The sequence below is a fragment of the Zingiber officinale genome, chromosome 4B (genome assembly GCF_018446385.1).
Source record: "Zingiber officinale cultivar Zhangliang chromosome 4B, Zo_v1.1, whole genome shotgun sequence".
NCBI lineage: Eukaryota > Viridiplantae > Streptophyta > Magnoliopsida > Zingiberales > Zingiberaceae > Zingiber > Zingiber officinale.
The window spans coordinates 45,212,555-45,236,925 of NC_055993.1; the positions used below are offsets into that span (position 1 = coordinate 45,212,555).

The 24,371-nt window shown below is 39.5% G+C and overlaps 1 protein-coding gene across 1 annotated transcript; it reads left to right on the forward strand.

Annotated features, from left to right (window-relative positions):
• LOC121978235 lies at positions 1 to 471 on the forward strand. Its single transcript, XM_042530608.1, has 2 exons — positions 1 to 153; positions 250 to 471. The coding sequence occupies exons 1-2, from the start codon at positions 1 to 3 to the stop codon at positions 469 to 471; spliced, it is 375 nt and encodes a 124-aa protein (XP_042386542.1).
• Positions 472 to 24,371: the final 23,900 nt, after the last annotated feature.

Genomic DNA, 24,371 nt, shown 5'->3' on the forward strand with positions numbered 1-24,371 from the left:
ATGGGACTCCAGACAGATCTTATCGAGGACACTACCAAAGTCATTCAGAACATTCGGCAGAGGATAGAAACTGTTCAGAGTCGGCAGAAGAGCTATGCGGTTGTGCACCGTGGACCACTAGAATTTGATGTTGGGGACACAGTGTTTCTCAAAGTAGCTCCTATGAAAGGAGTGATGAGGTTTGGAAAGAAAGGAAAGTTGAGTCAACGTTATGTGGCGCCATACTGAATCATTAGAATGGTTGGCAAGGTAGCTTATGAGCTGGAACTACCACAGGAAATGTCATCCATTCATAATGTATTTCATGTCTCAATGCTGAAGAAGCATGTTCCTAATGCAAAACAAGTGATTGAGCCACAGATGATACATGTTCAAGAGGATCTCAGTTATGAAAATCGACCTATTCAGATAATTGATTGGGAAGTAAAGAAACTGAGGAACAAAGAGATACTATTAGTGAAGGTGTTGTAGCAAAGTCAACAGTATGAAGAGGCAACATGAGAACGTGAGGAAGATATGAGATGAAGTATCCGCAATTGTTCTAAATTCGAGGATGATCTTTTTATAAGGTATAGGGGATTGTAACGCCCGTAAATTTCCTTCCTTCAAAAAGAACAAAAAGAAATAGAAGAAGAGAAAAGAAATAAAAATATATTCAGGAATGGCCCGGGCTAGGATTTGAACCCGAGACCTCTTAGTTGAGATTGGTTTAAGTAGCCATTAGGTGGTGGTAAAGCATCACATGAGCAATATGAAACAATTCATTATATGTAGATTATGTGTGAAGAGATGCTTCAACTTCCACTTAGTATAAAAGGGGATGGATGAGATCAAAACCTAAATTTTATTTCCTCTTCTCCTCTAGCTGAAATTTCTCCTTCCTCCTTTCATGTTTTGGCCAAGAATCCTAGGGCTCCAAGTCTTAAGACTTTTCAAGGGGAGAATCTAAGGGGAGGGTCTCTCCCAAGGAGGTAGTTCGCGTGAGGAAGGGTGTCTTGGAGATTAAAGCGTGCAAGAGTGGATTGCCTTCCCTACACCTTATAATAGTAAGATCGAGCGAAAAGAAGTACTACTCACCTGTAGTATAAGTTACTTCGAAGATGCATTTTGTAATGTCTTTTATGCATGATTTAGAAGATACAACTTGAGATATGCTTAGACATGTTAATAAAGATGCATGTCATGTTATGTAAGATACCCTCTAAAGTTTTAGGGATTAAGAGCAAGTGTAAGGAATCTTGAATTTCTTCCCATTCAGTTTTGGGGCTAAGAAGCAGATTGAAGTACCCTAAAATGCTTCCCTATAAGTGTGAGGGGATTTAAGCACACATAAGGTGTTTTCTTAAATGTCAAGCAAGTGCAAGTACAAGAAAACAATAGTTAAAAGAAAGTATTTTACTTTAGAAAGGCATGTACTAGACACAAGGTCCATGGGTGGGCTCCTAGATCGCCCTTAGGCTCCTAGACCGCCTAGTAGTACCTTAATGGGTTCAGGATTAGCTACCTCGGATCTTATTAAGGATGCGCGCAAAGTGGTACAATGTCGGGCCCAAAGCAAGTTGTTTACTATTTTCACTAATTATGTAATATAAAGATTTCAAAATTCATTGGTTGTCTTTGTGGAAGCCTCCTAAGTTTGAGTACTCGAGTTATAAAGTATAGCATTGACGAACTCTATAATATGCTAAAATTCCTGTTTTCATTATATTACTAGCATGGTTTGAGTTAATGTTTTGCATGATCAACCTATTTAAAAATGCATGTCATGTATCTAATTCTGATTTATGTGTTTTAGCGTGAATTACGGTCAAGTATAAGTTTTGTGCTTTCCGTAAGCAGTTTTTAAAAAGAAAACATGTTCTCTTTAAATGCATTATTTTATGAGTAGATGGTACTTATTAAGCATTCGCTTATAGATTTGCATTTCCTTATACTGTAGATAAAGGTAAAGGAAAGCTCGAGTAGGAGGAGGTAGCGGGAGCAGTGTTTTGTGTGTGTGTGCAATGGAATAGTGAAAGAAGATCTTGGAATTTTCTATGTTAAACCTTGGTGCTAATGAATTTCCTTATTTCCGTTCTACCTGAAACACTAGTAAGGGACGTTATGATAAATTTACAGTTTGATATTAATTTGTGTGTTTAAGACTCCTCCTCAAGTAATGGGATAAAATGGTAAGCGAAGGATGAGTACAAAGGGGAGAACAACCTCTTTTATGGAGTAAGGTGTGACCTCTGCATGACCCATGTCACGACCGTGTAGAATCACATGGCCTCTTGCTTCTTGCTCTCGGCCTAGGTGATACGGTCGTGTGGAGTCACATGGCCGTTCATCTCTTCTTCTCGGCCAAGGGGCAACGACCGTGTGGATTCACACGGCCGTGCACTTCTTCTCCTCGGCCAAGGTGACACGGCCGTGTGGAGTCACACAACTGTGCACCTCTTCCTCTCTGTTAAGGGGACACGACCGTGTGGATTCACATGACCATGCATCCCTTCCTCTCGACTGAGAGGACATGGCCGTGTGGACTCACACGGCTGTGCACCTCTTTGGTTCGGCCACCGTGATAGGGTCGTGTGACCTTCACACGGCCGTACTTCTCTGCTTAGCTCCAGGTCATGTTCCCTCAGTCGAAACAAGTTAGAGTAGATCTGTGGACCTAGTAGTACATAATGGGTAAGAATGTCAAAAAAAAAAAAAAATAGACATAGAGAAAGGGTAACGTCTATCATGTAAGTTATGGTTAGAAGAAGGGCGGATGTTACACCTTATTACCTCTAAATATCAAAAAATATTCCTTCATTCTTCTGAAATACTTAAGAATATTCTAAACTATTGTCTAGTGATCTTTAGCTAGATCTGACTAGTATTTTCTTGTTATGCCTAATGCATACCAGACATCAAGGTGAGTACAAAGCATGACATACATGATAAATCCTATAACACATACATAGGAAATCTAATACATGTTGTCCCTTTCTTCCTTAGAAGAGGGCAATGAGCCTTCGAAAGACTCACACCATGTGAAATCGACAGGAATCCCTTTTTATAATTTTATATGACAAAATAATTAAACACATTGTTAATATATGCACTCTAACTTAGACTAAGTATGTAACACCCCTAATTTGGGTTTTTTTTATAATTCGTATAAATGTAACTGCGGACGTCACTTGTTCATACTTCCATTGTGAGTTCTCAATTCAATGAAATTACATAGTTGGCTCTTAAAACATAACTTAATGCGGAAATTACATACTTCTAAGTGTTCGGAAGGTTTCCTCTATGTCGGTACAAAGATCATCCACTCGGAGTGACTTGATTAGTATATCATCTACGTATACTTCCAGGTTGCACCCGATCTGCTCCCGGAATACTTTGTTTATCAGTCGTTGATAGGTAGCCCCCGTGTTCTTGAGTCCGAACAACATCACGTTATAGCAATAGGTGTCGTCCGCAGTAACGAAACTGACCTTCTCTTGGTCTTCTCGGGCGAGCGGGACTTGGTGGTAGCCCTGATAAGCATCCAACATGCATATCAGCTTGCACCCGGTTGTGGAGTCTACTAGTTGATCGATCCGGGGCAAAGGGTAGAAATCCTTTGGGCAGGCCTTGTTCACATCCCGGAAGTCAATGCAAACTCTCCATTTGTTGCCTGGTTTGGAGACCAGCACCACGTTTGTGAGCCAGCTCGGGAACTGCACCTCCCTTATGTGGCCGGCCTCCAAGAGCTTCTCTACCTCCGCTCGGATGATGATATTCTGTTCAGCACTGAAGTACCTTTTCCTTTGCTTTACCGCTCGAGCATCCGGTCGGATGTGAAGCTCGTGCTGCGCTATGCTCAGTGAAACTCCTAGCAACTCGTGGGTTAACCAAGCGAAAACGTCAGAATTTTTCTGGAGGCATCTGATCAGCTTCTCTTTCTGGCTTACTTCCAGGTCAGATGCTATAAAAGTCGTGGCCTCCGATTGGGCAGGGTGGATCTGTACCTCCTCCTTTTCTTCATAAGCTAGAGAAGGTGGCTTTTCGGTTATAGCGTTTACCTCGACTCGTGGCACTTTCCGTGCAGATTTAGCCTCGGCTCGGACCATCTCTACATAGCATCGCTGTGCGGCAAGCTGATCTCCTCGGACCTCCCCAACTTAGTCTTCCACCGGGAATTTGATCTTCTGGCAGAAGGTGGAGACGACCGCTCGGAACTCGTTGAGTGTCTGTCGCCCCAGGATAACATTGTATGCGGAGGGAGAGTCGACCACGATGAAGTTGGCGGTCCACGTTCTTCTGAGTGGCACCTCCCCCAGCGAGATAGCCAGTGTAACACCCACGAATTTCTTAAGCTAAGTATGTGAAGATTTTCTCTTAGAATAAAAAGAAAAGATAGAGCCAAAAATATATATAAAAGGAAAGGAATTGGTCAAGGATTGAACCTTGAACCTCTTTAAGCTAAGGATTATGGATTGACCACTAGGCCATCATAAATTATTGTTAAATAGAGAATGGAAATTGTAGATAAAGGTAAAAATATGATTAAGAGAAGGAAGCAAGAAAACATCAAGTAGCTTTCTTCCTCCTTCTCATGATTAAGAAGAACACTAGCAAAAGACAAGTTGTCTTTTCCTTCCTCCTTCTCTTCCATTTTTGTGGAGATGCATGAGGGAATGAGATGAGAGGAATTAAGGGGATGAATGGGGACACCTTGCCTCATTAAGGATAATTAGGAAGGAGTTAATGAGAAAGGGAAGGCAAAAACTTATCTTTACTTCTTCCTCCCACTTAGCATAAGAGAGAAAAGGAGAAAGGGATTTTATTTTCTTCTTCCATTCCTCACCATTGCCGAACCTAGAGCCTCCCCTCTCCCAAATTTTTGAAACCCAATCTTAGTTTTCTTCCTAAGGAAAACTAAACCTCAAGAAGAAAGCCTCAAGACCTACTTCTTACAAGCAAGAGAAGCGAAGGAAATACTAGAAGGAGGAGCTTCTTCTTCTTCTTCTCAAGGGTATCTTTATCTTAAGAAAAGACCAAGAAAGAGGATGTAAGTATCCCCTCACCTGTGGTATAAGTTGTTATGTGGTTTTTCTTCAAGTATAGATGGCTTAAAAAAAACTAGGGTTTCCCTTGAAACTTTCGGCCATGATGAGTTGTAAGACTTAAGAAAGCTTAAAATCAAAACCAACATGCTTAGGTTTTCTCTCATGATATGGTATGAATAATTCTTTGATATTTCATGATTGTTTGTTGCTTAGAACTAAGTGAATCCTCACCTTAGGGTTCGGCCATGAAGAGATTAAAAATCCTAGGAAAGCTCAACCTCAAAACTAACATGCTTATAATCTTTCTCATGATATGTTATGAATGTTTCTTTGAGGTTTCATGTTTGTATGTTGTTTGGAACTAGGAGAACCTTACCTTAAGAGTTTCGGCCATGAAAGGAATAAGAACCCTAGAGAAGCTTAAAACACAAACTAACATGCTTATGATCTTTCTCATGATATGTTATGAATGTTTCCTTGATGTTGCATGCTTTTATGTTGTTTGGAACTAGGTGAACCTTACCTTAGGGTTTCGGCCATGAAAGGATTAAAAACCCTAATGAGGCTCAAACACAAATCTAACTTGCTTATGATCTTCCTCATGATGTGGTATGAAGATAACTTGATGTACTTAAGATTTCATGTTGTTTAGAACTAGGTTTCCACCTTGAGAACTTTCGGCCAAGATAGATTTTAGGGCTTAGGCAAGCTTAAACTCAACTCTAACATGCTCATGTTTTTCCCCATGATATAATATGGAATTAACATGATATTCTTATGCTTGTATTTGGTTGAGAACCTAGCTTCACATTTAGGACATTCGGCCACCTATGGTTTGTAAACCTAGGAAGCTTGAAATCTAAATTCAATATGCTCATGTTGTTGCTTAGAATAAATGTCATGAAAATTATTTATGGTTCACATGTTTATATGCTATTGTAACCTAGATCTAGGCCTTGCATGTTTCGGCCCCATTATGAAGTTTAGACCTAGGAAGCTTAGAACCAAAATTTTAATATGCTTATGATGTTCCTTGGGATAAATGTTATGAAATTGATTTAGGGTTTATATGCTATTATGATTGCTTGCAACCTAGGTGGACCTTTACATGTTTCGGCCACCCTTAGTAGGTTGATATTGAGACCCAATTATGACTCTCTAGGTGCTTCACCTTGCCATGATATGAATTAAGAGATGCTAACTTATGTTCCATGCATTCTTATGTGTTCCATGTTATGTTAAATGTTCATTATGTATGTTTATGAATCATGAATTAAAATGTCTTCTATGATATGTAAAATGTTCAAGTATGTATGCTTTATGAAATGAAAAGAAAAGGCCTAAGAGATGCTTCCCTATTGTTGGGACTAAGAGCACTCTTTATGACAAGCTAAGTGAAAGGCCTAAGAGTTGCTTCCCTATCAAGTGGGACTAAGAGCACTCTCCATGATTATGAAAAGTTATGAATGACATGTACATGATATGTATGAATGACATGAATATGATATGCTATGAATGACATGTACATGATATGTATGAATGACATGAATATGATATGTTATGAATGACATGTATATGATATGCTATGAATGACATGAACATGATATGCTATGATATGATATGTATATGACATAATATTTTACTTTGTATGGCTTGTATCAAAAGGGTGGGCTCCTTATGCGCCCCTAGGTCGATGGACTAAGAAACGGGCCTAGTAAAGGGTGGGCTCCTTACGTGCCCCTAGGTCGAGCTACGGGCCTAGTTTCCTAGTAGGTTCAAGATTAGCTAGCTTGGGTCTACTTAGGATGCGCGCATTTATGTATGTATGTGGTACTAAGCCGGGCCCCCTCATGTTGAGATTATTTTTAAGTACTATATGATATTGTTTTTAAGACATTGGCACATGACATGAAGCATGTTTTGAAAAGTATCTTACACATGACATCATCCATGATTTAAAGGACATCTTGCATATATGTTTATGATATGGTATGATATGATATGTTGCTTACTCACATGCTATGATAGGATGTTCTTCATACGATGATATGATATGTCATGATGCTTATTTTTTTTACGATATGACATGATATGTTATGATGTTTACTTTACATTATGATATGAATGTCATTTATGCCATGATAAGTTTAGGTCATGATATGATGTTTACTTTATGCTTGATATGATAAGTTTATGCCAAGATATGATGCTCACCTTATGCCATGATATGATTGTTATTTATGCCATGCTATGATTTCCATTTATGTCATGATATGAGTTTCATTCATGCTATGATATTGATATGATTACTTTTATATGATATGTACGGTTTTTGTGAGTAGAAAAGGATCTTACTGAACCTTGTGTGCTCATAGCTTACTTTCCTTGTACCACAGATAAAGGTAAAGGATGGATAAACTAAAGGAGCAGCAGGAGGGGCAAAAAAATGTGTGTGGTGGTGGCTTGGCTAAAAGAAATAAATGACCTGCTTATGCTTATTTTATGTTGATGACTTGAATGACTATTTTTATTTACGCTTATGTTAGGAATGGATGATTATGATTCCTTAAGTTTATAACCATGCTGAGCATATTGGTATGATTAGTTATGTTATGATTTAAATACTTCCATTGTTTTGAAAAGAAAAATCAATAAGTAAACTATTTGTACGTACGCTATGTAAAGTAGAAAGTAAGTAACCCCGTCCTCACTAGGCAGGAGTGGAGGGCGGGCGTTACAGCCAGGGGGGTTGTCATCGGCAACAACTCGGCTCGGTCGATTTATAATTGGTCGAAGGCCTTCCGGAAGATTATGTTGACCGAGCTGCCTGTATCAATAAAGATGCGATGAATATTGTAGTTAGCTATTACCACTCGGATGATGAGGGCGTAATCATGCGGGACTTCAACTCCTTCGAGGTCCCTAAGCCCAAAGCTGATCTCGGGCCCGTTCGCCTGCTCCTGGCTGCAGCCAACCGCATGGATCGTCAGCTGCCTGGCGTGCACCTTCCTTGTCCTGTTAGAGTCGCCTTCGGTCGGCCCTCCGGCGATGATGTTAATTTCATCCCTCGACGCTTTGCCTCTATTCTCCTCCTCCCAAGCGGATGGTCGGGGTCGTTCATGCGATGCCCTAGGAGTGGCCCTGTGCTGCTGGTTATGTTGCCGCTCGAGAGATCTCCTTTCTGCACGCCGGCCAGGACTTTGGTGTTGACGTCGTCGGCTTGGCGAAGGTGATCGACGACGATAGATCCTTGGCATAGGATGAGCAATTGGAGGGAGGCTCCGACAGTCGCGGGTGTTGTGATTTGCTGACTGATGGAGCGAACAAAACATGGGAGTCCATACCTTCCCTTTTGGTTTAGGCCGATCGGCCGCTACTTGTTGGACGGCGTGCGGCCTTGCTTGCTGATGAGACCGGGCAACTTCTGCGCGGGGTCCTCTCGGTGGTTGATAGTTGGAAGGCGGCTTCCGTTTGGCTTGAGCTGGTGGCTCGGCAGGTGCTTCCTTTTTCCTCGCCATTTGCGCTTCTTCCACGTTGATGTACTCGTTGGCCTTGTTCAACATGTGGTCGTAGCTACGAGGTGACTTTCTGATGAGCGAACGGAAGAACTCACCGTCCACAAGCCCCTGTGTGAACGCGTTCATCATAGTTTCCATGGCCACCTGGTTGAAGCATTGGATGTAAGCTCGGAGCGACTCCTTCGCGCCTTCCTTGATGGCGAACAGGCTGACGCTGGTCTTCTGGTAGCGTCTGCTACTCGCGAAGTGATGGAGGAATGCCGTACGGAATTCTTTGAAGCTTGTGATTGATCCTTCCAGAAACCTAGATGGTCGTCCGGGTCAGTGGTCCCATTGTATTCCCCGATCGCCTGGGGTGCGTAATGCCTTGGTAGTGGGTCGCGTAGGATGGCCTAAGAGAATTTCTGACGGCGTTTGAAATAAAGCCCGATGGAACGGTGTCGGGGCGGGCGGAGCTTCCACCTGAGTGGCGGTCGGACCTTTGTTCTGGCCCCATATTGAGAGCTGCTCCGGTCGGTCGTCTAGTGTCGCCCGACCGCCAGATGCCGACGTTGCCTGCTGCGCTATCCGATCGGCTTGAGCCTTTTGCTGTTGCTCGACTATCTTGGCCGCCGCGCTTGGATGAGCCCATCTAGTTCTTCAGGAGAGAGTGTCACCGTGAATTGGCGTCCAGCTTCTTCCATCGTCTTTGCTCGGATTCAGGTACGTTCCCACAGATGGCGCCAATTTGATCTTGTCCGAGCGCTGAGTCGACGGACGCTGGGGACGTGGCACTCTCCACTGTCTTCGACTGGTGGTGTGGATCTCCGGCGGACCTCCAAAGAAGCCGAGCCGGGAGGGGTTTCCCGGCGATGACTCTTCGACGCTCAAGTCAGGCAGCGAAGAAGAAGAAGAACAAGGCAACGTTACTATGGCTATAGTGATGAGAATCGCATACCTCCGTCGAAGTCTGGGGGTCCTTATATAGGCCCCGGGGAGGCGCGGGCACGCTTCTCGATGCGTGCACACTTCCCCATACATACCTCAGTAGGGTTGTGTCAGAAAAGTATGTCTGACGCCATTCTATAATCGTTCGAGCATATCCCTGATGTGACGGTGGAAACTTTCACCGTACGATATTCTGTCCGCTACGGCCGCCGACCATGCTGTTTGTCGGCGGCAGGTGTCTCGAGATGAAGTTACCAGCTGTCCTTTTTGTCTCTTTGCACCCTTACTTATCTCCGGGCCGAGCGGGCCAGCCGCTCGGTGCTCCTGGTCTTCGGGAGTTCTCCGGTACCTCAGACCGGGCGGGGAAGCCCTGCTCGTGTGCTCGGATGGGATTGCGCCTTCTTGCCCTGTGGCTCGGCCGAGCGGCCTATCCGCTCGGCCTAGAGACTCTTTTACCTTCAGCATCGGAAACCCGCCCTATGGTCTGGTTGTCTTTCGTCCGGCCCGCCTGGGAGACCCAGGCCGGGTGCCCGGTCAGCCGGATGTCAGAGGATGGCCCGCCAGTCCGCTCGGCACGACCTTGGTGTTGATCCTCTTGACTATTGACCTGCACGCATTGTTGACCCCCCACTACCGAGGGTCCCTCGTCCTTATTACCGGATCAGGTATAAACGTAAACATAAACATAAACAAAAACATAAATATAAACATAAACATTGGCGTAAGCATAAACATAGCTTGAACATATCTGCATGCGTACTTATAAACATATCATGGTGTTGGCTTGGTTGCACATAGCAGTACTGTAACATAAGTTGTTGATTAGACAACTACCCTAGCGCTAGGTTGATAGGGGTCCGAACTTAGGACCGGAGCCCCACTTTATTTTGGCGCGCTCACTAGGCTTAGGTCCCCAGATCATACTACCATCCCAGAACATATCTTGGTTGATTCTGGCGTGCTCACCGGGCTTTTGTTCCCAAATCATACCACCATCCCAGAACATATCTTGGTTGATTATGGCGCGCTCACTGGGCTTAGGTCCCCAAATCATACCACCATTGCAGAACATATATTAGTTAATTATGGTGCGCTCACCGGGCTTAGGTCCCCGGATCATACCATCATTCCAGAACATATCTTGTTTGATTCTGGCACGCTCATTGGGCTTAGATCCCCGGATCATACCACCATCCTAGAACATATCTTGTTTGATTCTAGCGCGCTCACCGGGCTTAGGTCCCCAGATCATACCATTATCCCAGAACATGATTTGGCAAGCTCCCCAAGCTTAGGTCCCCGGTTCATGACTTAACTCATAACAAGATTTGGTACGCTTTCCCGAGCTTGGGTCTCCGGTTACAACCAACCACTTTATTCCATAAACATAGACATAAGCATAATCACAATCATAATCACGATCACCACAAAGACATGAATATAAGCATGTACATAAACCTAAACATAATCTTTACATAGGCATGCGCTTAAACCTACATTTCTAAGCATGATTACTACATAAGCATGAAATACAATTATCAACATGTGCATCACCGTAAGTGGGTTTATTTCATAAGCATTCAAGGTTATCAAAATGAGAAGAAAAGAATAACAATATGAACTTACCTAACCTAGAGATAATAAATCTAGATGTAGCCATTAAAGTCCACTAAATTGCCATGATGTGAGCAGCGAGAGTAACTCAAACATTTATGCTAAATTACGAAGGTTACAAGTTCTAGGAGCTAGCATAGTATTTACTTCCAAATAACAAAAGAGCATAGGAATCTATAAAATCCGATCCTTACAAATCTAAAGAAGCTAACCTGGTATCATTTGCTCAACACATACATACAAACTAAAAACTAAAACTCATTTAGGGTACATAATCATACTTGAATATGAGGAACTAAAATAAAATATGATATGTGAAAGACATGAAGAAATCGTAGAGCAACATCATGATGAATATGGTCCCAGACCTCTAATCCTTACATGTAATCCATAAAGTCATCAAGATAAAAATATAAAGGTCAAATATTAGCTAAGGTCAAATATTATATTGTGGTCAAATATCATATCAAGGTAAAATATTATGTTACGGTCAAATACCATATCAAGCCGATCAAGTCACATTTATATACTAGGGTTACACCAAAATGGGAACACATATAGATTTATACATATTTGCATGTTTCTTATGTTATTTAATGCATGTCATAAACTTAGTGGAATAACGTCTACTAGTTATTAATTATGTTAGCGCATGAATACTGAAAAATTAATGCATGACATTACGTACAAGCCATTTAACATGTCATCATGTGTACTAAGCTGCTTAGTTTTTCTTAGATAATCATCCTAGAAATAGTTATTACCAAGTGATAAGCGCTTGTATGTTACGATTACCACATGTCTACGTTATTCCAATTAAATGTCAAGGAACTTAAGTATCTTAATGACACGATGTATTCATTTACTAAAGTAACAAATTTGTAAACGCATGCAAGTTGTGCATAGGAGGTAGGTCTTTTTGTGCTTTAGCAGATGTCACAAATCTTTCTATATTTGGAGTAAGAATAAACATAAGAATGACTAAACTAAAATTCTAAAATTTACAACTATCCAAGAAAATTAGAGCATAAGAAAAGAACCTACCTAGAGGATCATACATCGATCTATGGCACCCGAAATTCACAAACTATAAAAATTAACTAGAGCATTATAAGATTAGTGAACATGCCTTAAGTATTTAGCTCATAAATCCTTATCTTCCATTGAAATTCTAGCACCGGTGGAGAAACAAAAAAGTGGGTAGGAAGTCTTCTTAGAGCCGGTGGCAACATCGAAGGTGAGACTTTCGAGGGTAAGATTTAAATAGCTGTGGGAGCTTAAGACCTTGTCTTCCTTCTTATATGCTAAGTCATTAATTACATTAATTTTATACATATTTATATTCATATACTAATTTCATATTTATATATATATATATATATATATATATATATATAACATATATATGATAATATATTTAATTCATATTTTAGTTTCTTAATACTAAGTCATTAATTTGATTTTTGAATCAAATTATATATTTCCATATACTATATATATATATATATATATATATATATATATATATATATATATATATATATATATATATATATATTTATATTAGAATTAATATTGAATCAAATCTTTTATATATATATATATATATATATATATATAGGAGATTTGATTCAATAACAAATTAGTGACTAATATAAATAATATTATATATATATATATATATATATAATATAATATAATTTAATGAAACATATATATTTAGAAAACTATAATATTTATATATATATATATATATATATATATATATATATATATATATATATATATATATATATATAGAGGAGATTTGATTCAATAACAAATTAGTGACTAATATAAATAATATTATATATATATATATATAATATAATATAAATTTAATGAAACATGTATATTTAGAAAATTATAATATTTAATTATTATATATATATATATATATAATAATAATAATAATAATTAAATATTATAGTCTTCTAAATATACATGTTGTATTATATATATATATATATATAATATTATTTATATTAATCACTAATATGTTATTGAATCAAATGTTACATCCCAAATTTTCTTGGTTTGAGTCCTAAAAGTGCTTATAAATATTTAGAAAGATTTTAGAAATATTCTAGAGATATTTAGAGTATTTTTATAGAATTTTCGGAGGTCGTTTGATATTTTTATCAAAAGAAATAAAGTTGCGGCAAAAAATTGCCAAGCCAAGATTCGACCCCGGAACCTCTTAGTAAGCAAAGGCTTAAAAATGTCAGGATAATCAGGTGCCCCAGTAGGATTATGCTGAAAGAAGAGAGAGTAGAATAATTTTATGCAGAGAAAAGTTAATAAATACCCTTAGGTATAAATAGAAGAACTTAAGTGAAATAAGGGGATTCTCGACCTAATTTCTCCTCTTTCTTTTGTGCGCCGAATTTCTCCTGGGTTTGGGCGAAAAACAAATGAAGCCTAGGGCTTCTTGTGGTGGCCGGCTAGGACAAGTTTCGAGGGAGCTTTTGGATATTTTCCGACTCGTCTCGACGAGAGGAACGCGTGGATGTAAACAAAGCGCGAGGATCTCAAGTTTCACCGGAATCCTATAGAGTTTTCGCATTAGTAAGTTCAAGATAATATTATAAGTACTGCTCACCTGTATTAAGAGGTGTTTTCCGTTGATTTCTCATCGTAGAAATATTGTATGTGCAGATTTCTTTTGTGTTCTATGCATGATTGTGTGTTACCTAGTTAGTTTCACTTATAGATGCATATGGAAAAAATACCCTATCAGTATTTTGAGTTTAAGAAAAGTATAAGAAAGATAACGAAAAGAAAGAAAAAGGCCAAGGCCTTAAGTAGATCCCAAAGTCAAGACTTTAGGGATTTTGGAACACAAGGTGTTTGTTAAAATGCCAAGACATTTAAAGAAGAAGTAATTAAGATATTTTACTTTGAAAGGCCAGTACCCGACTTCCAAGGTTTTCGTAAATAAATCTAGGTGTTCAATTCCGAGGTCTTGGCCCTGGTAGACCGAGGTCTGCTCTTTTAGGATTGGTGGCTCGCTACCCCAACCTATTAGGGAACGCGCATATGATGGTACTTACGCCTTAGGGATCCCAAGTGAAGCTATTTATTTTCAAATATATGCTTTAGCAAAGTTTTCAAGTTTAAAGAATTTCCAAATTTCAAGATAAGTTAAGAAAAAGCAAGTTTAAGAAAGTTAAATACTTGTTTATGTTTAAGAAAGTTAAATGCTTGCATATGCTTGTTGCCTTGAGTTAAACATATTTTAGTTCCTCTATTAGTACAATAGTATTTACGCATGTTTATCTGTACTATCAGTGTATGTAATATTAAAGGTTCTAGCATGAAAAGTATTTTAAAAGCATGCTTGCACATTTCGTGATTTTCTTTTTTTTGTGAGCTAGATAGTATTTACTATGCCTTGTTGCTTACTAGTTGCATTTCCTTTTACTACAGATAAAGGAAAAGAAAAAAATAATAATGAAGGAAGGCGACAAGGGGATGCGTGATGGTGTGGGTGTGATGCCTGGACTATGGAAAGCCTTGAGAATTCGTTGGGAGCATATTAAGATTTCTTTTTTAAAATTTCTAGTAAAATTTTAGAGATTTTACTTTTTAATTATTATTAAGAGGATGTCATAAATTGTTAGTTTTGCATGGGTCGAGTGTCGTCTAGTATTTCTATTATTAATGATTGAATAGACTAGTTTTGGTGGATGGTTGCTTGATATTATGATTTCATATTTTACTGAGATTGATGTTTTTGGCACATGAGGTATCCTATTCGATACATTATATGTAGATTAGTTTTAAAGAGTGCAAGAAATTCATTATGGCCCTTTGCATGCAATTATAGTTAGAAATGCTTTAACTACTTTAGAATTATGAGTTGAGTGTTGAAATGAATCATTTACGTTCCTTTATGTGTTGCATGTTTAGTAAGAATGTATTAAGAAGCTAGTAGTACTTATGTTACTTAACTACATGTTATGATGTCATTCCCCGTAAGAACCAAGTTAGTGGAAAAGTTCTGCATCTAAGTTTTGAAAATTTTATGTACTACTATCATTAGCATAAGCAACACTGGGTAAGCAAAGTTCATAGATAAGTACCGTTCACCCTAGAGAGCACTAGGAGGGTGGGCGTTAAAGGTTGGTATCAGAACGGTTCCCATTCTCCGGTATCACACACATCAGCATCAACCTTGCCGCCTTCAATTAAGAATGTATTTATACTTTCTTTTATACTTTTCCTTTAGTGCTTGCAGTATAGAGAAATGTTTAGAAGTACCTGCTCATATGTGTTTAAAGTCAAAAATCATGCTTAAGTAAGATATATCTAGAAAGCATAGTGATGATTTCAAGTTTTTTCTCTACATGACTAGATGGCAAGAAGAGGACGTCCCCGTACCATTCGTATTGAGAACCGAGCTCGGGAGAACGAGGAGCCCAGAACAACTTAGACCACTCTTTTTGAAGTTGTTGCTCAACTCCAGAGACAAGTAGCAGAGCAGCAACAAGTGATTGTCAATCTGATGGCTAATCAGTAGCCAGTCCCTACCACTCCCCCAACTATAAACATGGAGACTCCAGTGGTGACTGAGGTTCCACCAGCTGCCCCGAAGTCGCCATAGGGATTAAAAGACAAGAAGCATACCTTATCAAATGGCTGAAGCTGAAACCGGAAAGTTTCTCGGGCACGACTAAGCCCTGGGATGCCCAGGCTTGGTTCAAAATGCTAGAGAGCACAATGAAGCTTCTTGACTGGCCAGAAGTCGAGAAGGTCAAGTGTATCTCTTTCTGCCTGTCTGGAGATGCTCGCATGTGGTGGGAGAGAATTAAGAGCAAGAGAGCAGCCAACCAGATGAGCTGGGCTGACTTTGAGACAGAGTTCTATGAAGAATTCTTTCATCTTCGAGTCAAAAATAAACACTATGAAGAATTTATCGAGTTCAGACAAGGTGACATGCCAGTGGAAGAAGCAGTCAAAAGGTTCAATAGGCTAGCTCGTCTCTGCCCAGAGCTAGTAAGTACAGAGAGGGAGCGAATCAGACTGATGCTCCGAATGCTGAGACCAAAAATAGCACTTAATGTGAGTAGTGGAACTCACTGGCTGCAGACTGGTGAAGAGCTGGTCAATAGTGCGTTAATTACTGAGCACTATCTGAATTGCATCAAGGCACAACAAACGCAGCTCAAGATAGATAAGATAGAGGACAAGACGGTAGGGGTCAGAAACCCCAGTCAAGTAATCAGAACTGGAAGGGCAAGGGTAACAAAAGGAAATAATGGAATTCAGGAGGTAACCAAAAGGGAGGTCCAGCGAACAAGCAGGCCAAGTTCCCTCCCTGTCCTAAATGTGGGAGAGTACATCTAGGAGCCTGTCTTTTGGATATGACTTGATGTTATTCGTGTGGTCAAGAAGGACATCTGGCTAAAGCATGTCCTAAAAAGTTTAAGGCACCTCAACAACAACCAACGCAATACGGAGGCAGGCCTGCGCAGTTACACCACATGGCAACAGCACTAGAGAGACCCTATCTCAGTCAGGAAAGGTTGGAGGCCCCACCAGTTTTAGCCAGTGCCAGAGTATTCTCCCTCACTAAAGAGGAAGCTGCTAGTGCCTCCACAGTTGTAACAGGTCAAGTAGTTATTTTTCAGCATTTAGCTACTGCACTATTTGATACTGAGGTGACCCATTCTTTTATATCAGTACCCTTTGCCAAAGAATTTCAGGTGCCTACAGAGAGCATGAACTCCAAGTTCTTGATGACCCTACCTTCTGGAGAAGTCATGGAGTCTAACCAGTGGCTCCGGGCTGTACCAGTCAGAATTTCAGACCGAGAGCTATATGTCGATCTAGTAGTCCTTGCGATGCAAGATTTCGATATCATTCTGGGTATGGATTTCCTCAGCAAGTATAGTGCCTCGGTGGACTACCGCAGAAGGAAAGTGATTTTAAGTCAAGAAGGTGAACCATCCTTTGAGTTCACGGGAGTCCCAAAGAGGAAGACCCAAAAATTCCTCTCTTCTCTAACAGCTCACCAGATGTTAGCTAAAGGGTGTGCTGGTTTTCTTGCATACATTGTGAATGCAGAAGAAAAGAAAGGACTCAAGCAGGAGGATGTTCGGGTGGTCTGTGAGTATCCAGAGGTATTTCCAGAAGAGCTACTTGGACTACCTCTCAACAGAGAAGTGGAGTTCGAAATTGAGTTGGTTCCTGGTACCGGTCCAATTTCAAAACCTCCGTACCGGATGTCTCCAGCAGAGCTGAAAGAGTTACAAGAACAACTTCAGGAGCTACTTGACAAAGGTTTCATCCACCCCAGTCATTCACCATGGGGAGCTCCAGTGTTGTTCGTTAAGAAGAAAGATGGATCTATGCGGATGTGCATAGATTATAGAGCGTTGAATAAAGTAACAGTTAAGAACAAGTACCCTCTTCCCAGAATAGATGATCTCTTTGATCAGCTAAGAGGGGCCATATAATTTTCTCGAAGATAGATTTACGCTCGGGATATCACCAACTGAAGGTTAAAGAAAGTGACATACCCAGAACAGCATTCAGAACTAATGAATTTGTAGTGATGTCGTTTGGAGTGACCAATGCTCCAGCAGTCTTTATGGAACTAATGAATCATGTCTTCGGGGAATATCTAGATAAATTCATGATTGTGTTCATCAATGATATTCTGATATATTCATGAACTCCAGAGGACCATGCTACACACTTGAGAATAGTGCTGCAGATCCTTCAGCAGAAACAGCTCTATGCAGAATTCTCAAAGTGTGAGTTCTCGTTAGACCAAGTAGCATTCTTAGGCCATGTCATCTCAAAAGAGGGCATCAAGGTAGATCCTGCCAAGATATTATAGAAAAATCAGAAGTTTGTGAAGACCCAAAAATGCCAGAGAAATCAGAAGTTTCTTAGGTCTAGCAGGGTATTACAGAAAGTTTGTGGAGGAATTTTCCCGGATAGCCTCTCCACTTACAGCCCAGACAAGAAAGAACAAGAAGTTTGAGTGGTCAGATAAATGCGAGCACAGTTTTCTAGAGCTGAAGAAAAGACTGACCAGTGCCCCTAGAGCCGTCAATTTGGGTTGGGCCCGTCGTGTTGGCCCGCTCCGCCAAATAATTTAAGCGGGTTGGGTTGGAATTTTATCAACCCAAGTCTGCTGTGGGCCGACCCGCCTAGACCCGCGACCCGCGCGGGTCGGCCCGCTCGGGCTTGGGTTGGCCCGCCGGTTGAAAAACACATGTAAGCTAAGTTTTAGGCTAATTTATTATCTTTCTTTGTTATAATTTTGAAATAAAAATAGTACTTTTCATCCAACATAAGTACTCGTTTGTGTTCATTTATATTTAAAATACATATTTATGTATACATTTAATTGTAGAAAACTTTTTCGAAATAAAATGTTGAAGATATAAAATATTTTTTATTTTTTTTTTAATTTTTGATGGGCCCGCGGGTTGGCCCGCCAAACCCGCAACCCGCCTTAGAATGGGTTGGGTTGGAAATTCCCCAACCCGCCAAGTTGGCGGGTTAGCCCGCCCCACCCCGCCAAATGGTTAGCCCGCCACGGGCTGACCCGCCCCGCCATGGGTTGGCCCGTCTGACAACTCTAAGTGCCCCCATTCTGACTGTTCCAGAGAGTGACAAGAATTTTGATATATACAGTGATGCTTCCAAGATGGGCCTTGGGGTTGTACTCATGCAAGAGGGGAAGGTTATAGCTTATGCTTCCAGACAACTCAAAGACTATGAGAAGAACTACCCCACTCATGATCTTGAGCTGGCAGCTGTGGTTTTTGCACTAAAACTCTGGCGACATTATTTGTATGGAGTTCAGTGCAGAATCTTCACAGACCATCAGAGTTTGAAGTATTTTTTTACCCAGAAAGACTTAAACATAAGGTAGCGTAGGTGGCTAGAGTTGGTTAAAGATTATGACTATGAAATCAACTACCACCTAGGTAAAGCTAACAAAGTAACGGATGCACTAAGTCGAAAATCTAGTGCACCCCTGATGTCCTTGTCATTATTAGCACTACCACTGCAGAAGGGATTGTCAGACTTTAAAGTTAAAGTTATTTATGGGCAACTCTCTGCACTGACCTTAGAGTCTACCCTGCTTGAGGATATACAGAGAAAGCAGAGTGAAGATCCAGATATCCAAAAGATCAAGCAAGGGATACAAAAAGAAGAAAATTTAGAGTTTTGAGTATCAGACAGTGGAATCCTCTATCTGGGAAGCCGCCTTTGTGCCCCCAATGATGAGGAACTGAGGAAGAAGATTTTAGAAGATGCTCATAGTACACCTTACTCCATGCATCCTGGTTCCACCAAGATGTATTAAGATGTGAAACAAAGATTCTGGTGGTCTGGACTCAAGAGAGATGTTGCTAGATATGTCAGTACCTGCCTGACATGCTAGAGAGTCAAAGCGGAGCACCAGAGACCAGGAGGAGTCCTACAACCCCTTCCAATACTGGAGTGGAAGTGGGAGGAAATATCCATGGACTTTATAATAGGTCTTCCAAGTACAACTAATGGATATGATGCAATATGGGTGATAGTGGACAGATTGACCAAGTCTGCTCATTTTCTAGCCATCAAAGTATCCTACTCTATAGAGCAGTTGGCACAGCTATATGTTAAGGAAGTGATTAGACTTCATGGAGTTCCAAAATCTATCGTTTCTGATAGAGATGGGCGCTCCACCTCTCATTTTTGGGAGTGTGTTCAGAAGGCACTAGGCACCAAACTCAAGTTCAGCATAGCCTTCCATCCACAGACTGATGGATAGATATAACGAGTAAATCAGATCTTAGAAGATATGCTCAGGGCTTGTGCATTAGATTTTAAGGCCAGTTGGTGCAAGTATCTGTACTTAACTGAATTCGCCTACAACAATAGCTATCAGACCACAATTAAGATGGCACCGTATGAAGCGCTGTATGGTAGGAACTGCAGATCACCCATCTGCTGGCAAGAAGCTGGTGAAAGGAAAGAAATGGAAGTAGAGTTGGGCATTCAGACTGAGATGATAGATGAGAGCATTCAGGCTATCCAGAAGATCAGACAGAGAATCAAGACTACCCAGAGTAGGCAGAAAAGTTATGCTGACACACGCCGTAGGCCACTTGAATTCTGAGTAGGGGATTTGGTCTTTCTCAAGGTCGCTCCTATGAAGGGAGTGATGAGATTTGGCAAAAAGGGCAAGTTAAGTCCCCGCTACGTAGGACCTTATCTGATTACAGAGAGGATTGGGAAAGTAGCTTACAAGCTGGACTTACCACAAGACATGTTAGCAATACACAATGTATTCCATGTCTCCACGCTAAAGAAGTGCGTCCACGACCCCAGCCAAGTGATTCAGCCTCAGTCAGTGCAGATCCAGGAGGATCTTAGCTATGAGAGCAGACCTACACAGATAGTGGATAGAGAAGTTAAGAGACTCAGAAACAAAGAAGTGCCACTAGTGAAGGTCATTTGGCAAAATCATAAGCATGAGGAAGTTACTTGGGAGCGTGAGGACAGTATGAGGAAAAAATATCCAGAATTATTCTAAGTTCGAGGATGAACTTTTATAAGGTATGGGAAATTGTAACATCCCAAATTTCCTTGTTTTGAGTCCTAAAAGTGCTTATAAATATTTAGAAATATTCTAGAAATTTTTAGAAATTTTCAGAGTATTTTTAGAGAATTTTCGGAGGTCGTTTGGTATTTTTACCAAAAGAAATAAAGTTGCGGCAAAAAGTTGTCAAGCCGAGATTCGACCCCGGAACCTCTTAGTAAGCAAAGTCTTAAGAATGTCAGGATAACCAGGTTAACCAGCAAGGATATGCTAAAAGAAGAGATAGCAGAATAATTTTATGCAGAGAAAAGTTAATAAATACCCTTAGGTATAAATAGATGAACTTAAGTGAAATAAGGGGATTCTCGACCTAATTCCTCCTCTTTCTTTTGTGCGCCGAATCTCTCCTGAGTTTGGGCGAAAAACAAAAGAAGCCTAGGGCTTCTTGCGGTGGCCGGCTAGGACAAGTTTTGAGGGAGCTTTTGGATAATTTTCGACTCGTCTCGACGAGAGGAACGCGTAGACGTAAGCAAAGCGCAAGGATCTCAAGTTTCACCAGAATCCTAGAGAGTTTTCACGTTAGTAAGTTCAAGATAATACTGTAAGTACTGCTCACCTGCAGTAAGAGGTGTTTTCCGTTGATTTCTCCTCGTAGAAATATTGTATGTGCAGATTTCTTTTATGTTCTATGCATGATTGTGTATTACCTAGTTAGTTTCACTTATAGATGCATATGGAAAAATACCCTATCAGTATTTTGAGTTTAAGAAAAGTATAAGAAAGATAAAGAAAAGAAAGAAAAAGGCCAAGGCCTTAAGTAGATCCCAAAGTCAAGACTTTAGGGATTTTTGCACACAAGTTGTTTGTTAAAATGCCAAGGCATTTAAAGAAGAAGTAATTAAGATATTTTACTTTGAAAGGCTAGTACCCAACTTCCAAGGTTGTCGTAAATAAATCCAGGTGTCCAATTCCGAGGTCTTGGCCCTGGTAGACCGAGGTCGACTCTTTTAGGATTGGTGGCTCGCTACCCCAACCTATTAGGGAACGCGCATAAGATGGTACTTACGCCTTAGGGATACCAAGTGAAGCCATTTATTTTCAAGTATATGCTTTACCAAAGTTTTCAAGTTTAAAGAATTTCCAAGTTTCAAGATAATTTAAGAAAAAGCAAGTTTAAGAAAGTTAAATGCTTGTTTATGTTTAAGAAAGTTAAATGCTTGCATATGCTTGTTGGCTTGAGTTAAACATGTTTTAGTTCCTCTATTAGTACAAAAGTATTTACACATGTTTATCTGTACTATCAGTGTAAGTAATATTAAAGGTTCTAGCATGAAAAGTGTTTTAAAAGCATGTTTGCACATTTCAAGATTTTCTTTTTTTTGTGAGCTAGATATTACTTACTAAGTCTTGTTGCTTACTAGTTGCATTTCCTCTTACTGCAGATAAAGGAAAAGAAAAACACAATAGTGAAGGAAGGCGACAAGGGGATGCGTGATGGTGTGGGTGTGATGCCTGGACTATGGAAAGCCTTGGGAATTCGTTGGGAGCATATTAAGATTTCTTTTTAAAAATTTCTAGTAAAATTTTAGAGATTTTACTTTTTAATTATTGTTAAGAGGATGTTATAAATTGTTAGTTTTGCATGGGTTGAGTGTCGTCCAGTATTTATGTTATTAATGATTGAATAGGCTAGTTTTGGTGGATGGTTGTTAGATATTATAATTTCATATTTTCCTGAGATTGATGTTTTTGGCACATGAGGTATACTATTCGATACATTATATGTAGATTAGTTTTAAAGAGTGCAAGAAATTCATTATGGACCTTTGCATGCAATTATAGTTAGAAATGCCTTAACTGCTTTAGAATTATGAGTTGAGTGTTGAAATGAATCATTTACGTTCTTTTATGTGTTGCATGTTTAGTAAGAATGTATTAAGAAGCTAGTGGTACTTATGTTACTTAACTGCATGTTATGATGTCACTCAACGTTAGAACCAAGTTAGTGGAAAAGTTCTGCAACTAAGTTTAGAAAATTTTATGTACTACTATCTTTAGCATAAGCAACACTGGGTAAGCAAAGTTCATAGATAAGTATCGTTCACCCTAGAGAGCACTAGGAGGGTGGGCGTTACATCAAATCTCCTGTACATATCCATATATATATATATATATATATATATATATATATAATTTCATGTTGAAGATATATCAATATCTTCAATTAAAATCTCTTATATATTTCTTATAATTTTCCTATTTTAATTATTTATACTATATACTTTATATTTCATATATATATATCCATGGTTATATATGTTAGAATGTATACTAAAAACATAGGTTTTTGTATAAATATTTATTTCGAAATGAGAATCACATTGATCAAATGGATGCATTTAGTTAAATGCAGTTGTCCATTTAATTTATATTATAGATTACATGGTGTGTGGTGTGACATACAAGATCATGTTATCAATTCCTTATAAATTATAAATAGTAGCTCACAACCAAGAAGGATTGGGACAATCCATTGAAATGGTTGTAGTGTAATTTGGTATTAGTTTATCTTTACTATAAAATTACTCTAGTACTCTATGTGTGTATTGAGCAGGACCATTTGAGGTTGTTCCTTTTATACTGACTGCATAAAAGAACAAAACCTCTGTTATTATAGATGTGCGTACTCTTAATCTTGATATAATAACAATCACATATACTTAGTATTTATTTATTTAATTTATCAATGGGTGAGATTTATTCGTTAAATCAACATGTCTGATAAATTGGTAAAAAATATTATTTATATGGTGTGTTGTTGATTATAGAAGGAAACTGTTTCCTATTTATTAGGATGATGATGCCCCCTTGAGAAGCTCATAAGAATTGTCATTTAAACCTTGCAGGTGGACTTAGTTCCAATATGACAATGAAGTTGAGTGGTACTACTCTTGGAGTTAGATGTTAATTAATTGAGTTGTCAGCAACTCATTTAATTAACAGACATACGATATCTTAAACATAGGGAGATTAACACACTCATGATAAGAAGGAGCCCTTATTGCAATATGTGATTGGTGCGGTAGTTCAATAATATCCCTTTAGCGGTATGGGTTATTATTGATGGACTTGAGTTAGGTGTTCGGGTTGAGCACAGGAAGCCCAAGTCTATCAGGAGGCCAAAATCAATTCCTCCTCTAGGTTCTTGTTATAGCCTCTTTTTTTAAAAAAAATCTTGTATCCAACCAAGTCCATTTCTTACCCAAGTAATGGGCCGGTCACATCCTTGCTTGGTACCCAAGCAAGGGTCGGCCAAGCTTTTCTTGGAGTCTAAGAGGTGGCTGGCCAAGCCAACGACCCTTGTTTTTCGATTAAAAGAGAATTTTAAATGAGTTGTGCTTCGATTGTGCTTTGATTGTGGTCTCTGTAGTTAAACCTAAGATTACTGTAAAGAGTTTAAATATTCAATTTCTTTGAAAGGATTTGTCTAGGAAGTGGTGGATGATCCCATACCCAAGAAGACCGAGTGCCTTGCCAACGACCAAGAAGTCAATCCTTGAAATAGATATTTAATTAACTTTTGTAATATGGTTTAACTTCTGATGAACACATGGGTTGAACTTGGATTAATAATGTTAAGTTTCTTTTGTAATCCAAGTTTAACTTCTGAAAAGCACATGGGTTGTTAGGAAA

What these genes read in the sequence shown, in the direction of transcription:
- LOC121978235 (XM_042530608.1), top strand. Translation starts at nt 1, where the DNA reads ATGGGACTCCAGACAGATCTTATCGAGGACACTACCAAAGTCATTCAG. An exon ending in GGGACACAGTGTTTCTCAAA is followed by an intron (nt 154 to 249) that starts GTAGCTCCTATG and finishes ATGGTTGGCAAG; the next exon opens with GTAGCTTATGAGCTGGAACT.